We start from the raw sequence: 17303 nt of genomic DNA on the forward strand, positions 1-17303 counted from the left end.
TGCCAGTCACTGCGCTAAGCAATGGGGATACACCAAGAGGCAAAAGACAGCGCCTGCCCTCAAGGAGCTTGCAGTCTATTTGCTGGGAAAAGTCGGACGTTCTATTCCGAGCGCCACGGCCAACTGTCCCCGGAGAACGACCCGTCTCTGTGTGGCCGAGGGGAGCGCTCTGAGCCGCAGCGCCGGGAACTCGAGGGAAACTACATTTCCCAGCACAACCCGGGGCCGGGACAAGACTCTCGGGAAGTCGGAAGTAGTAGAGTGAGGTGTAAGGGCGGAGGGGCGGAGACGAGCAGGAAAAGTTGTGCGCGCGAGCCTGCCGGAGCCGAGCTGTGCCAACCCTTCCGCCCTCGTGCGACCCGGACCTCGCAGCACCCGCCGCTGTCCAGCCGCTACAGAAATGACCGAAGCCCAGAAGCGGAGGGAGCTGCTCCCGCTCATCCACCACCATCTGGTGCAGGCTGGCTACGTGAGGGCGGCGCGGGAGGTGAAGCTGCAGAGCGGCCAGGTGAGGGAGGGAGGGAGGGAGGAAAGGGACCCCCGTCGCGTCCTGTGCGGTCCCGAGCCGACACCCGTGGTGCCCGGCGGAGCTCCCAGGAGAGGCTTGTGAGCAGTGGGGAGCTGGCGCGCGTTGCCCCGCAGACTGTCCCCAGGTTTTGCCTGTCACACATACATAGATACCCAGAACGGTGATGCCCTCCGTGCTGGGCTCATCCTGCACGACTGGTAGCCCCAGCCCTTGGAGAACTACTGGATAGCATGTTTTCAAATACCGTGGGATGACTTGCTAAGCGGGAGATGGCAGAGGGATAGCCTGGAAGGAGGGACAGTTGGATGGCCGGGGTGGGGAGGAAGGGGAAAATCCTCTCGAAGAACTGGCTGGTTAATTGCAGCTATTCGAGGTACCGTAACCCCGCCCAGCCCTGTACGGGATGAGCCCCAATGTGAACCCTTTCATTCCCGCCGCCGATAGATAGTGTGTCCGCACCCTGTATGTGCGCAGGGGAAGACAGGAAGCTTGTCTCCACTTGATGTGTCAGGAGGGGTTGGCCACGTTTCTTGAAGCCGACACGTGCTGCCAGATCACTACTGGCAGATCTTGGGAGGGAGACCCTGAGAACGGCGTCTCTTCCTACTTGGCTGTCTGGCCCACTTTGCCAGGAAGGCAGATCTCTGGGTGGCTCTGGTCCTTTCTTGTCCTGTCCTGTCCGAGAATGGGGCCTCCTTGTAGCTTTACCTACTGAGAGGCAGCCTGGCAAAGTGGATAATGCCCTGGACTGGGAGATAGAAACACTTGGGCTCAAATCCCAGCGCCGCTCCATACTTACTGTATGACTGTGGGTCAGTTACTTAACTTTTTTGAACCTAAGTTTCCTCACCTGTAAAAAGGAAGAGATTAGAATAGATTACTTCAAAGCCCCTTCTAGATCAGAATCTATGAGAAAGAGACTGTGTTCTGGACTCCCTTCCATTTCTGAAGGCAGAAAAGTGTTGCCAGGGAAGAGTGTTCTTTGGGGACATTCTAAAATACGCACTGCAATGGTCTTGGGTTTTACCTGGAGTCCTGGGGTTTTAGTTCTAGTCTGGGGTAAATTGTTTACTAGTGATAAGACTTCCTCTCTTGGGCTGTCCCCTCATACATAAAAGGAAGGCTTAGATGTAAAAGCCCCTGTAGTTAACCGAGAACCTTGTTTCCTTTGTACTTCTTCTTTCCCCCCTCAGCAGGTTTCTAAGGCTGTGAAATCATTTTCTTTCTGGTTGTCTTAGCCAGAAAGGACCTTGTGAGAGGCTTCCTAGTCTAATCCTAGAGAGTAAAAAACTGAACTCCAGACAAAGAGAGCAGATGGGGAACTAGAACCCAGGTCTCTTCACAAGGCTCTTCATAGGCACTGTCTCATTTGATCTTTGAAACAACTTTGTGAGGTAGGTATTATAGGTATTAGTCCCATTTCACAGATGGGGAAATCAAGGTTCATAGAAGTTATAACTTGCCCATGATCCCCCAAACTGTGAGACATGGGACTGTGCCCAGTTTTTCCTCTTATTAGTATTGGACTTCATCCTGAATTTCACTCTTTGGGGAAAACTTCCAGTTAGCCACACACACACCCCCACACCCCTTACCCTCTCTGCCCATCTCCTTAGGGCCTCTCCTCCCTCCCTTCTCCTAGTTACTTTGTATCTACTCTTCTGCACTTTCTATTTATTGTTCCCTTCCCTATCTCACCAAGAAAAGTAAACTCCTTGAGGGCAAAATGAGGGCAAAACAGTTTCTTCTCCCTCCCCTCCCCTCTTTGAAATCCCTTGGGCCTAGGGAAATACATAGTGCATAATAGTTGCCTAACAAAATTCTTACTGAATGATTGAAAGACTTGTGCTTCTGCTCAGGGTTCCATTAAAGGAACCTTTGCTTACAACCACAACCGACTTCTTTTTTTTTAAATGCCCATGTACCTCCGGTACCTTCAGGTTGCTTATTTGAACTACTGCTCTGTTTGAATGGGATGCCTATTCTGTCATCCTGAGATACCCTAAGCCCTCTTCTTTTTCTCCTCTTTACCTGTGGAATTTTTTCTCAGCTGTCAAAGTGATCTTCTCGAACTCATCATCTCTCTCGTTCGATAGACTCCAGGGGTTCCCTATGGCATCCAGAATCAAATATGAAATACTCTTGATTGCTATTTGAAGCCCTTCACGACCTGGCCCTCTCTGACCTCTACAGCCTTTTTACACCTAATTCTACATCCCATACCCTGCATCCCAGGGACATAGGCCTCCTTCCCATTCTTTACACAAGACATTCCATCTCCCAGTTACTTGCATTTTCCTTAGCTGTCCCCTGTGCCTGGAATGCTCCACCTCTTCATCCTTACTAAAGCTAAAATCTTACCTCCGATGCCCAATAATGTTAGTACCTTCCCCCAGTGGATTGTCTCCAATTTATGCTGTACATAACTTGTTTGTACAGAGTTGTTTGCCTATTGTACCCTGCCCCCCGCCATTAGATTGAGCACATGGACTGTTGTTGCTTTTTTCCTATCTTTATCACTTAGCATATAGTAGGCACTTAATAAAATATCCTTTTTATTGTTACCCATCCTTTAAAGCCCAATTCTTTAAAAAAAAAATCAAATTTATTATTTATTTTTAACATTCTTTTCTTTTTATATTTCAGGTTCCAAATTCTCTCCTTCTCCCCTTCCCCACCTACTGAGAAAGCAAGCAAAGTGATATCATTTATAATTGCGAAATCATGCAAAACACATTTTCATATTAACTGTATTGTGGAAAAAAAAAGTGAGGAAATTATGCTTCAGTTTGCACTCAGAGTTCATCAGTTCTCTCTCTAGAGGTGGATAGCATTTTTTCGTCATGAGTCCTTTGGAACTGACTTGGATATCTGTGTTCATCAGAGCAGCCAAGTCTTTCACAGTTGATCATCATTACAATGTTGCTGTTACTGTGTACAATGATTACCTGGTTCTTCTTACTTCACTTTGCATCAGCTCATATAGGTCTTCGCATGTTTTTCTGAAATCATCCCCTTGTCGTTTCCTATAGTACAGTAATACTCCATCACAATCATATACCACCACTTGTGCAGCCATTCCCCAACTGATGAGCATCCTTTTGATTTCTAATTTCTTTGCCACCACCAAAAGAGCTGCTGTAAACATTTTCGTACGTATAAGTCCTTTTCCCTTTCCTTTGATCTCTTTAGGATACAGACCTGGGTCAGGGTGTGCATGGTTTTATAGTCCTTTGGACATAGTTCCAAATTATCCAATAGTCCAAATGATTGGACCAGTTCACAACTCCACCAAGTTTACTAGTGTGCCTATTTTCCCTCAGCCCTTCTAGCATTTGTCATTTCTGATGGGTGTGAGGTACTACCTCAGAGTTGTTTTTATTTGCATTTCTCTAATCAATAATGTACAGATAGCTTTGATTTCTTCTTCTGAAAACTATCTGTTTTGACCATTTGTCTATTTGGGATGGCTCTTCTTTTTATAAATTTGACTCAGTTTCCTATATGTGAGAAGTGAGGCCTTTATTAGAGAAACTTGCTGTAAAAATTTTTGATGTTATTTTTAGCAAAATGTAATTTCTCTGATTATCTCTTTTAATTAGAGCTATTTTTGCTTTTTCTTTGCCTGAGATCATGATTGCTAACCCTGCCTTTTTTACTTCAGCTGAAGCATAATAAATTCTGCTCCAGTCCTTTATTTTGACTCTGTGTCCTTCTATTTCAAGGGTGTCTCTTATAAACAATACATTGTTGGATTCTGATGTCTAATCATTTCTGCTCTCTGCCTCCATTTGAGGTGGTGCAGTAGATTGAGCAGTGGGCTTGGAATCAGGAAGAGTCATCTTCCTAAGTTCAAATCTGGCCTCAGACACTAGCTGTGTGACCCTGAGCAAGACGCTTAGGAATCAAGAAAAGCATAAAAAGGTAAACAAAAGAATTAATCATGAAAGACTCAATAACGTTAAACTGTTCACATTCCCATATGGGAAGATAATATGTAGAACTCCTAAGAACTCTTTTTTTACTCCTTCATTTTTGGGGGAAGAGTGCACTGGGAAAAGGGGAAAGGGAGAGGAAGAGTGGGGAAACTTCTCACATAAAGGGAGAGTTTTTACAGTGGAGGGGAAAATAGGGCACAGGTAGCATGCAATGCTTGAACCTCACTCTCATCGGAATTGGTTCAAAGATGGAAGAACATCCTGATATAATTGACTCACACCCATGCCCTCTCTCCTTCTAACTGCCTAATAATGATAAAGTTCTTAGGAGTTACACATATTATCTTCCCACACAGGAATGTAAACAGTTTAACTTTATTGAGTCCTTTATGATTATTCTTTCATGTTTACCTTTTTTATGCTTCTCTTAATTCCCGTGTTTGAATGTCAAATTTTCTATTCAACTCCAGTCTTTTCATCAGGAATGCTTGAAAGTCTTCTATTTCATTAAATATTAATGTTTTCCCTTTAAGGATTATTAAAAAAAAAAAAACTTGAGTTTTGCTGGAAAGGTTATTCTTGGTTGTAATCCTAGCTCCTTCGGCTTCCAGAATATTATATTCCAAGACCCCTGTCTCCTTTAAGGTGACAGCTGCTAAACCTTGTGTGAGCCTGACTTGGCTCCACAATGTTTGAATTGTTTCTTTTTGGCTGCTTGCAATATTTTTTCCTTGACTGGGAGCTCTGAAATTTGGCTATATTTGGCTATAGTTTTCATTTTTGGATTTCTTTCAGGAGGTGATTGGTGGATTCTTTTCATTTCATTTGGCCCTCTGGATCTAAGCTATCGGGGCAATTTTGCTTTATAATTTCTTGAAATATGATGTCTAGACTTTTTTTGATCATGCCATTCAGGTAGTCCAATAATTCTTAAATTATCTTCCCTCAATGTTTTCCAGGTCAGTTGTTTTTCTGATGAGCTATTTCACATTTTCTTCTATTTTTTCATTCCTTTGACTTTGTTTTATTGTTTTTTGATGTTTCATGGAGTCATTAGCTTCCACTTGTCTAATTCTAATTTTTAAGGAATTATTTTCTTCACTGAGCTTTTGTACCTTTTTTTCCATTTGGCCTATTCTGCTTTTTAAAGAGTTCTTAAATATTTTTTTGTATGTGTCTCTTTTACCAAGCTGTTAATTCTTTTTTCATAACTTTCTTGCATCAGTCTTATTTCTTTTCCTAATTTTTCCTCTACCTCTCTTATTTCTTTCTTTAATTCTTCTGGGAATTCTTCATGGGCTTGGATCCAGTTAGCTGTAACTTTTCACGTTTGTCTTCTGAGTTTGTTTCTTGGTCTTCCGTGACACTGGTAGCTTTTTATGGCCAAGTTCTTTTTCTGTTGTTTGCTCATTTTTTTCAGCCTGTTTCTTGACTTTGGACTTTATGTTAAAGTTGGGCTCTGCTCACTTGTGGTTAGAGGAGCACTGTCCCAAGCTTCAGCCTTATTCATGCTTCTATTTTCAGAGCTAGTTCTGGGAGTCTACAAGTTTTTGGTGCTTCTGAGGTGGTGTGATCCAGGGAGAGATGTGGTCACTGCTCTTCTGGTCTGCACTTTGGTCTTTACCCAGGAAGGGTCCCTGCTCCCTTGTAGTCACAAGCACTAGTGCTCCTTTTGGCCTGTGGACCAGGTCCAGTGCAAAAGCTACTGCTAGAACTATGACTCAGAACTGAATATGGGCAGTAGATTTGCCAATCAGTGTCAGCAAAGGGTCCCCTCTAATTTCTTTCTGACCAGTTGTCCAATCCCTTTACTGGCTCCCACCCCAGTGTCAGAGCCTGTCTGGTCACTCTGACCTTTCGTTGACTCTCCCACTCCAAAACTGTATTCAGGGTGTTATTTTAAAGTTATTTGGAGGGGAATGTTGGGAGAGTTCAGCTGGGTTGCTGCCCGTATTCTGCCATCTTGGTTGGCTTCACCCTCCCGCTCCTCTGCTTTTTTAAAAATAAATTTGTATTGATATCTTTCATTTTTACATCACTGATATTTCCTACTATATCCCCTTCCCAACCTCTCCCAGAAAGTTATCTTTTATAATAAAAAAGAAGAGGAAAGAAGTTCCATAAACCTAACCAGGGTATCAGTAAAAGTCTGACACTATATTAGTCAACATTTATTAAGCACCTAAGGTTTTCCAGGCACTATGTGCAGTATTCCACACCCATAGCCCCCTGCTTCTGTCTAGGGGAAGGGAAATGCCTTCTCATTTCTCTTCTTTGGAGCCAAGCTTGGTTATCGTAAGCTTACTATAATAAAACAGTGTTCACTGTTGTTTTCATTGCTTTGTGTGTATTGTTTCCTGGTTTTGTTTACCTCATTTTGCATCTGGTCATGCTTCTTTCTCTGCTTCTCTGAATTCCTCAGTCATTGTTTCTTGCTGTGCTGCCAGCACATTCTTCTATCACCACTTGTTTAAACTTTCCCCATTAATGGGCATATGCCTTGTTTCTAGCTCTTTGCTACCATAAAAAAGTGTTATCATTTTATTATGTATGTTCTTTCCTTTTATCATGGAACTCCTGTAGTAGAGTCTTTGGGTCAAAGGAAATGAGCGTTAGAGTAACTTTCTTTACATAAGTCCGGATCGAGAAGGCCTACTTACTCTTCCTTGATTCTGCATTTGCTAACAGCGCTGTTGGGATTTCACACCTCACTTTGATTTGTACCTCTGCAAAGGCAGTTATTATGTGTTGTTGCCCCTTATGAGATTACTCCTCCAGGACAAGGGGTCACAGAATCTTTTTATAGATCTAGAGCTGAAGGGGACCTTGGATTCTGTTGAGTCATCTCTCACATTTGGTGTCTGAGAAACTGAAGCATTAAATTGTTGTGACTTGTCCGTCAGCTCATGGCTGGAAAGTGTCCAAAGTGAGACTTGTACACCGGTCTTCCTGACTCCAAGTCCAATGCCCTGTGCTGTCTTACCTAAATGTTCTATCTTCCCTAGTACCTCGTAAGGGCCACTGTTTACAGTTAGTACTTAATAGGTGTTTTTAGGCTGGGGAAGGAAATGGCAAACCCCTCCATTATCTTTGCCAAGAAAGCCCCAAATGGGGTCACAAAGAGTTGGGCGCGACTGAAATGACTGAACAACAAATGTTTTTAGAATAAACGAATGAGTATTAGGCATAAGTCTCAGTTCACAGGATCTGTGAAAGAATTGAATTACGAATAATTAACGTTTAAGGTTTTGACCTTAAGATTTTTGTTCTTTTGAACCTGACAGCAACCTTAAGATGTGGTTACTATGGGTATTGTCCCCACTTTACAGATGAGGAAACTCAGGCCTGGAGAAGTTGAGTAACTTGACCAGGGTTACACAAAGGCAAAACTCAGTCAGGTATTCCAAGTTTAGCACATTATCCACTAAACCACGCTGTCAAGGATAGAGTCAGGATTCCTCATTTGGCTTCTGTCCTGAAAACTGTAAGACTCACCTTTGTGTTTTGGCTTCTGTTTATTTTGGATGCTCTTCAGACAGAACCAAAAAGCATTTGAAGTGCTGGGCCCAACATCTGGGACTCCATGATGCTTAATGAGAGAGTTGGGTCCTGTAAACTGGGAGCCAGAGAGACCATCCTGGCTTCATTTTCTCCTGAAGCATATGCTAAGTCAATTACACATCTTCTCTCATGTTTCTGTCCTTGGTGGAGATGAATTGAGGGATTGGGGCGGGGTGGGGGGGGGGGCATGGAGCAGTGGGTTTGGTGCCCGATAACTAGACGTTTGAGCTCTGCTTTACCCAGTGAAACCAGAATGAACTCTGTCTCATGAAAAGTCAGGAATGGAATGGAAGTTGACTATAAATCTCCAGGCTGCACTTCTCCACTTATCCTATCCGTGTGCCAAGTGTTGTCCTCAGCATTTAGGGTTGGAACTAATAGGTAGGAGAGGGTTTTCCAGACATACTGTTGGACACCTCTTATCTCAGAGATGTCAGAAGCAGAATGGTATAGTGGTTAGACTTTTGAGTCAGGAAGACTTGAGTTCAAATTCCACTTCTGAAACTTACTAGCTTTGTGACTATGGTGAAGGAATGACCAAGGCTTAGTTTTCTCGTCTGTAAAAGGGAACAATACAGTGATCCCATTACCTATTCCGCAGGGTTTCTGTGAGATTCAAATGAAATCGGATGTATTATTTTAAAGTGCTACATAAAAGTCAGCTTTTGTTTTTATTTAACTCAGAAATTATCTTAAAATATTTTTACTTGGACTCTCCCTCCTGCTTTGGTTTCAAGAAAGTGATGGGCAGTAACAGGGACCCTGTATCTTTTTTTGCTTACCTGTTATGTAGCAGGTCCTAGTTTTCTTAGCATAGGCTGTCTGCCCCATTTAGAGTCTGAGAGGCTAAAATCCATCCAAGACCAGCTTTTTATCTAATTCTCACTCCTTTTCTATAGATGTTTTTCAGGTGACCTCCAGTTGGAATAATCTCAAGTTGAAGGAATTGGAGAGTTCATCAGATGCTATCCCCTGCTCCTTCCATTAGTTATAAGGGTGTTGATAGGCATTTCCTAAAGATATCTTACTCTTTCAGCTTATGTTACGTTACAATAATACCTAAGCCATTTTTTTTTTTAGCTCAAATCTCTCAGTGTAAAAGGTTGGTTCCTTTTCTCCTTCAGGTGCTAAAGCAGTAGTGAATCCGGAGAAGCGTCCGTTTCCTTTCTTTTTCCTGCTTCTGTTGTGCCCTTTCTGATTATATGCAATTAATTCTTTTTCTTCTACTCCACAGAAAACTTTCCCAGCACAATCAGTGACGCTTCTGGACATCTATACCCACTGGCAACAGTAAGTCTGCACTTTGGGGCTACTAGCTTGGGCTAGGGAGAAGTTAGGAGGATATCCAGTCTGGAACATACTGGGTTGCTCCTCAGGAAACCCTAGGATGACCCCCCCCGAGAAGGACAGCTTGGGATTAGTGCTTGGTAGGTTGTAGGGGCCCTCGTGAAAAATAATAGAGGGGCAGATATGCTTGCATATTGGTACTGTTGGATGGGGATGCAGGGAGTAGAGTAGGGGTAGATGTGTGGACTATGGGATCAGGCAGGAGGACGAATATAAACCAGGAGGCTTTGAAACAGCCAAGGCTTAGCTTGGCCTTCAAAGAGGTTGCAAAGAGCTGACCTACTAAGAATGGGGAAGGAACACTTCACATTTAAGTGATTAAACAGGGCCTGTCTATGTGAAATTTTGTCTCTCTAGTCTCTCTTGGCTCTGGTGAGGAGAGTCCTAAATTGGTTTGGTTGTGTTCTCTTTGAATTATGGGAGCCATTCATCCTAAATTACATGCTTAATCGGGTAATCAATAAACGTTTATTAAGTGCTTACTATAGACCAGGCACTGTGCTGAGTTCTAAGGATACAAAAAGAGGCAAAAGATAGTCCCAGCCCTCAGGCAGTTTATATGCTGTTTTAAAAACCTTTACACCAAGATGAATAACTTCAAATGTTTATTTTTCCTGCTTCGTAGTATTTTTAAACAGGATATAAAAACAAAAGATATCAATTTTGTGTGTGTGTGTGTGATATATCATTGACGACTAGAGAGAGTAGTTTTAGTTGAGTTATGAGGTTAAAATCCAGGTTGCAAACGGTTAAGGAGTAAGAGGAGCAGTGAAGGCAAGGGGCTGTAGTTGGCTTTTTCTAGGAATTTGACTAAGGATAGCTTGTGGGGATGGCGAGGTCAAGTGAGAGTTTTAAGGGTGGGGGAAATCCAGTTATGTTTGTAGGCAGCAAGAAAAGAAGCAGTATGTAGGAGGGAGAAATTGAAGATTAGATTTGGAAGCCAAGCTTCTGGTAGAGACAGGAGGAGGGGTAGGATAGAGAAGCTGGCCTTGGTAGCGAGGAAGGGCAGTTGAGGCAGAGGAGGGGAGGGATAAGTGTCAAGGAATTTTGAGGTGTAGAAGAGGAGACAAGAGAGAGCTTATTGTGGGGTGAATAACTTCTGGTTTTTGGTTTTGGGGTTTTTTCTTTATATATATATTTGTATATAGACATATATATACATACATACTCCACAGGCTGTTGTAGGGGTCAAAGGAAGTAATATGAATGGGAAACAGTTTGAAATTAATAAAGTAAAAAACATATATATGCACACACACGTATACATATATGTATATTAGTGATTTTTTTGTTTTCATATCACTTACATTTTCTAAGATAATCTTACTCGCCGCCGCCCCCCCCCGCCCAGAACCATCCTTTATGATAAAGACTATTACAGGAAGAAAGAAAAAAGGCTCACCAAACCAATCATCATATTTTAAAAAAAAGACTGATGTTATATGTAGTATTCCAGGGCTATGGACCTCCCTTCTGCAAAGGAAGTATGGAGAGTTGTTTTCTTATGTCTCATCTTTGAGGCCAAATCTGATCATTATTATTTCATTCAGTTTCAATTTTTTGTTGTTATCCATTCCATTCATATTGTTGTAGTCATAGTACAAACTGATAGGTAAGGTCCGTTACGGGGGTGGGGGGGGGGGTCAAGAGTCTTGAGAAGATTTGCTACAACCACCATGTGAAATGTCTTTGAGGAATGAGGCAAAGTTGCCTTGGGGAAATGAGGGCTCCGCTGAGATTAGATAAAAGAAATGTATAGTGGCTTCCTCCAGCACCAGGGAGCAGCTTTTGACTAGGAGCAGGGAAGGTGTTCGGTTGAGTATGATCCAGAATGGGGATTCACAAGGCATGAGCACCAATAGGACCTGAGTACATGAGGAATTCAGGGGTGAGTGAAAGACAAGGCATTTAGTTGAATTAATTATAGGGTAAAGATTGGGAAGAGAGAACAATGAAGTTAAAATTGGGGGTCCAGAAAGAGCACCAAGAGATGGGTGGACTAGAATTCATGGTAAGGCTGAAATTAATGATGACGATATGTAATAAATTATATAAACTATTGTATTAATTGTATAGAAAATTATATATAAAAAAAATTATCATCATAGCCAGCATTTCTATAATACTTAATAGGTACCAGACACTGCTAAGCATGAGTTCTTGTTCATGGAGATAGAACAGTATGAGGTACCTCCCATCTATTCTCTATAACTGTTATGTACCCAGTCATTCATATGTTATCTTCCCTGATGGAATGTAAGCTCTTTGAAGGCAGGAACAGTATCTTTGCCTTTCCCTGTGTCCACATTGCTTAATCCAATGCCCAGCAGGTAGCAATAAGCCTTTAACAAATTCTCCTTGACCGAATGATGCTAAGACCAAGTGTGTCCCTATCCCTTTGTGTGGCCCAAGGGGAGTGAACTTGACAATGACAATAGTGGTACCTATCTCATAGGACAGATGGTTAACAGTTCGGTGGATTAAGAAAGATGATGTGTGACCTTATGGTCTTGTGCGACTTAAAGATCACATGTGTGTATAGTCACTATTTAAATTTAACAGAAGAGTAAACTGAGGCACATCTCCAAGCAGGATAACATTAGCAGGGGCATGCTGCCTGTCAATAAACAGGTCAACAGCTTGTCTCCATTTATACCACAGAACCCAAACAAGAAGACTGCTCCCCTTTTATAGGGTTTGGGGAGTAGAGAACAAAGAACAGAACAAGGTAGATTATATCATGGGATTGAGCGCCACATGATTGCCTGGCAGGTAGTAATAAGCCTTTAACAAATTCTCCTTGACCAACTGATGCTAAGATCAAGTGTATGCCTATCTCTTTGTGTGTCCCAAGTGAAGTGAAGGTGAAGGTCATGGGAATGAGGAGGTTGATGAACTGGGAGGTCAGTGTGTTTGAGTGATCATCGACATATATATGAAAGTCCTCAAATATTAGGGCAGGAGTTTGGGTGGGGAAGAAAACTGGGACCCAGGTCCCACTATGAAAGAGGGGAGAGAATAACCTGGGGCTGCTAGGCAGTATAGCCATGCTCGTGAGGTGGGGTTAGGTGCAAATGACTGGGTGTGTTTTGTTACACCCAGATTTGCAATAACCTCTACCTCACTGTAGTCGTACTTACCTTTTGTCTTTTACTTTATGAATTTCATGCTGCTTCCTATTCATATTATTTCCTTTGATCCTAACTACAGCCTGTGGAATAGATTAGATGGATAGTTAACCCTAATTTATTAATGAGGGTTAACTGTGGTTTAGAGGTGAGCTCCCTTGCCCAAGATCACACTGCTTACATGTGGAAGAGCCAGGACTAGAATCCAGGTCTGTAATAGGATCATAGATTTAGACCTGGAAGGGACCTTCAAGGCCATGTAGTTCAACCCCCTAATTTTACAGAGAAGGAAACTCAGGCTAAGAGAGGTTAAATGCCTTGTCCGAGTGTATATAGGTAGTAAGTGTCAGAAAGGGGTTTGAATCCAGGTTCTCTGACTCCAAAGCCAGTACTTTTTCCACTCTACTAGCCTGATTTCCATACTAACTGTATTTTATCTCCATGGATCTGGGTCCAGGCAGCTGGGGTGAGGCAGGATGGTGGGTGCTAAAGCAGGTATTGATCTACACTTTTCAGTTCCCTCTTTTAAATATTCCTGCCAGGGTGGAGCATTCTGTACCCCTCCAAGTTCATTCATTCCTTCAGGGCCCAACTGAGAGAGACCTTTCCGATTCCTTCTCCCAAAATTACTTCATGTTTCTTTGTATGTCAGTTGTATCTTTATTTATGCACATACTGTTTTCCCCCTTAGAACGTAAGGTCCATGAGAGCAATGACTGTTTTTGTTTTTCCATTGTTGTCTCAATGACTAGCATAGTTCTTAGTCCGTGGCACTTAGTAGGGGCTTAATAAATGCTTGTTGCATTGAACACTGTGTTATATACTTTTTATAAAGGAGAGGGCCCAGACTCCCCTTTCTATGTATTGGCAGATGACGAGCTGTGATAAAGTTCCCATATTTGTCTTTCAAGTGTATCTATACGCACCAAAGTGAGTTCTCAGTCCTGGGAGCAAGGTAGGAGGAGGAAAAAATGCAGACATGCTAAGTTCCTCCTCCTACCCCACCTCCAAATCCTTCCTCCCATTCCCTGGGAAAAGGACACTGAAGTTTGGACCAGTTTAGTCCTTGCCAAATCACACCTTGTCTGACCCAACTGCTCCTAATTGGGACGAGGAGGTGAGGTACCAAAGGAGTCAGGAAACTTGGTTTCTCTTCTTTCTTCTGTCTTAGGACAGTTGTCACTTCAGTGGATGATCTTTCCTTTGCCCCATTTGAAAAGTTGTGCTAGAGTGAGGATTAATTGGTCTCTGAGGCCCCTCAGAAGAAGGTGCCATATAAACACAGGATTCCGGCATTAAAATTCTCTCTTCCACCTCGGCAACCGACTCCATTCCAGGTAACACTTTTCTTTGCTGTTAGTGAGAGGAAGAGTGGTGTAGTAGATAGAGGGGTGGCCTTGGAGTCAGGAAAACCTGAGTTTGAATCTTATCTCAGACAAATACTAGGTGTGAGATTATAATCAAGTCACCAGACCGACAGCTCTTAAAACTCTATACCAGTTGCCACATCTGTTGAGGGAGTTTCCACACTGGAAGTTCCCCACACTGATAAAATCACAGATCTGGCCAAAAATACCAAAAAGGTCCAATGGTGGGATTTTGGGCCATGTAGTCACTGGGAAGAAGAGCAGGAATGGCCTTTAATGGATGCTTACTTACTGTCCACCTTGAATGGGTTGGACTGTGAGGGTGTGAGGGGCCTGGCTCCCCTAGGAAGACCAAAGCACAGGAAAGCAAAGTATATAAAACCCGTATCATCCAATGCTAAAATTGTGTGATTTGGACCAGCAGTCTCCAAAATGGGGCTATAGGATATGGAAGATGATCCACTGGGGTCCTAGAAACAGTATTACAGCTTCTCTTTATATTTTTTAATCTAATAAGAAGGAAATTAAGTTTTATTAACATTTAAAATACAGATTGAACCAGTGCCCTGACTCATTCTTTCCATATGTCACAAGGTATCGTGAGGAGTGAGTTTCCCAACTCAGAAACATTGACACAGTCATCCTCTTTCCTCTGCTTTCAGCAGGTTGCAGCCTATTGTAGTTTATGTGGAACAGGTTAAGTGGATTTACAGATTATGACTTTTAGCTAAACTAGCCCTTATAAAATGGACGAGTAGGTTAAAAAGATTCCTGCAAAGAAGCTGCCGAGTGAAGCGAATACTGACAATTATGAGCACAAAAGAACAACTAAAAATAGCAAACTCTAACTTCTCCTACCCTTAGTTATGAGCTCTTCCATCAACTGCATTACAGAGTAACAATGAGCTAATCAGATTTGACAGAAGTAGGCCAAAATAATTTGAAAATACCAAGATTATTTGAAATATGCATTTGTATTCACTATCGTAAACAGTGAACCTATGCTTAAGCGTATGTTGTACCTCGAAATATTAATGATAGTATGAAACCATCATGATTAGCAAGACATATCAAAACCAAACATTTGTTGAAAAAAAAAAGCAATGTGTCACGTATATAAAAATTCTCAGATCTGCATACTTTGAAAACCTGGAAACAGAATTTTCTAACCTTAAAAAATCTTCCAAACAATGAGTTTCAGTGGGATTTGAAATCCGTTTGTTAAAAATAGAAAAATGTAACACTTTTTAATGAGTTTGCAAGAATAGCTGAGTAACATGAGGGAAGATGGAAACTGACAAGCCAGATTTTAGCAAAAACCTTTGCATATTTGGTGGACTGAGATTGAAAAATGAGTATCGTGATTTAGTGATTGCAGCCAACTGTCTACTTCAGTTTGGATCCACGAATCTTTTTTTAGCTATGATACCCATTAAAGGCAAATATTGAAATAAACAGAACTTAGAACCAGACCTTTGAATTGCTATATCTAAACATGCTAAACAAGATTTTAAAAAATAATGACACATATTCATTCACACAGTAGTTGCTTAATAAATGCTTTATCTACATTTTTCTCTCACTACAGTATTATTAATATAATGATATAACTTTAATATTTTTGTGAAAGAAAGGGGGCTTTGTACTTTGAAATAAAAGTATTTTGAAATACTGTATATTTCATCTTTCACCTCATTCTTTTTTTTAAATTTATGTTTGTGAATGTTTTCTAAGGTCAGCAAGGTGGTGTAGTAGATAGAGTGGTGAACCTAGAGTCAGGAAGACTCATCTTTATGAGTTCAAATCTGGCCTCAGATACTCATTAGCTATGTGACCCTTGGCAAGTTTGCCTCAGTTTCCTCATTTGTCAAATGAGCTGGAGAAGGAAATGACAAACTACTTCAGTATCTTTGCCAAGAAAACCCCAAATGGGGTCCTACAGAGCCATTCAAGATTGAACATCAAAAAAAAAAAAAGTTTTCTAATGTATATAGTATTAGTACGGTAGTCAAGTATATAATTTATGAATAAATATGCATATATTTAGGGTACTGGCCAAACATGTTTATTGATGAGTTAAAAGGTTGACAGCCACTGCTTTAGACTGTCAGGTCAGAGAAGGGAAGGATTATTGTGGGCCTGAGTAGTTAGGGGAGGATTTCCTGAAGGCAGTGAACTTGACCTTAGCCCAGACAGAAGGTTGTTTAGAGTTTGGATTGGTAGAAGCAGGAAGTACATTCTATAGGACATGATGTTAATACTTGAATAAAGTGCTTTTGAGCCTTATGTTATAGTAGCTCATATGAGCTACTATAACATAATAAAGACATGAGCTATAATAAGGAGGTAGATGAGCTGTTATAAAAATAACATGGTATAATAAGTTTAAAGTTTATGAAATACTGTCCTCCTAACCACTTTGTCAGATAGGATGACGTGTTATTATCCCAGCTTTATAGCAGAGTGGTAGTGTGACTTGTTCAGAGTCATGCTGTTAGCAATGCTGGAGCCGTGACTTAGAACAGATTGATTCTACTAGGAGACTAAGAGGTTTATTCTGCTTGGCCTCAGTGGGTGCAACTAGAATTCTTTTGATACAAGAAATGAGGTTTCCAATTCCCAACATTCACAGCTATCCAAAAATAGAATGGGGCTACCATGCAAAGGGACTAGATGCTTCAAGGAGGCTGGAGAACCAGTTGTTGGAATGGTGTAGAAGGATTTCCTGCATTCAGTAGAAGTTGGACTAGGGGACTTACGAGTTCCCTGCTGACTCCTGTGATCTCGTGATCTTACAGAGAAGGTCAAAGCAGGCTCATGGACCGGCCAGTTCAATATTTGTTCAGACTTTGATCTAGTTACGAATAGAACTGGGCTACAAATCAAAACATGACCCAAATATTAATTTCTTGGCCGATCTCAAGTTTTCTTATATTGTTTTTAGATTCAGTGTACCAGTTTGAAAGTCCCCCTTTCTTCCATTTCACCTTTAAAATCAATCTGAATGAATTCTAAAGGAAACAGACCAAAAGGTCAATTTTATTACTCCCTTATTAAATTTAACGTACTTTAAAAAAACAAACTACACAAGAAAATTTCATAACTTCATCTACAACCCTTTTTTCCTTTTGAATATTGAAATGTTTGTGGGTGATTAGGTGATAATTAGAAAAAAGGAAATATATAAAAATAAAATAAATCTGATAGGAAAAAATAGAACCCAAAATATATGTTATCTACTAAAGACAGTAAGAGGACCAAATTCACATTACATGCATATAAAGAATGTCAAAAGGGATCAGGAAAAATGGTGATGTGATTATTAATACATTAAAGTCATCTTTGGGGGGGATGGCATTGATAGTTGTTAGGGAATAGAAGTTACAGACATGGACAGTCATTTACAGTCATGTTGTTTTGGTTTGAACTCGTG

The 17303-nt window shown here is 41.4% G+C and overlaps 1 protein-coding gene across 4 annotated transcripts in view; it reads left to right on the forward strand.

Moving 5' to 3' along the window:
• The first annotated feature begins 241 nt into the window (after window positions 1–241).
• Window positions 242–17303, forward strand: part of TCOF1 (treacle ribosome biogenesis factor 1) — a 79072-nt gene continuing 62010 nt past the window's right edge. For 2 of the 4 annotated variants that reach the window (XM_036751263.1, XM_036751264.1), the window contains exons 1-2: window positions 320–508; window positions 9263–9318. In XM_036751263.1, the coding sequence (XP_036607158.1) occupies window positions 401–508; window positions 9263–9318 (164 nt within the window). In that variant the 5' untranslated portion in view covers window positions 320–400. Of the gene's footprint in view, window positions 509–9262; window positions 9319–13809; window positions 13841–17303 lie in introns of those variants that run through there. The other 2 variants (XM_036751265.1, XM_036751266.1) reach the window with 2 other exon arrangements.

This window comes from Trichosurus vulpecula, chromosome 3, assembly GCF_011100635.1.
Source record: "Trichosurus vulpecula isolate mTriVul1 chromosome 3, mTriVul1.pri, whole genome shotgun sequence".
In the NCBI taxonomy this organism is placed as follows: domain Eukaryota; kingdom Metazoa; phylum Chordata; class Mammalia; order Diprotodontia; family Phalangeridae; genus Trichosurus; species Trichosurus vulpecula.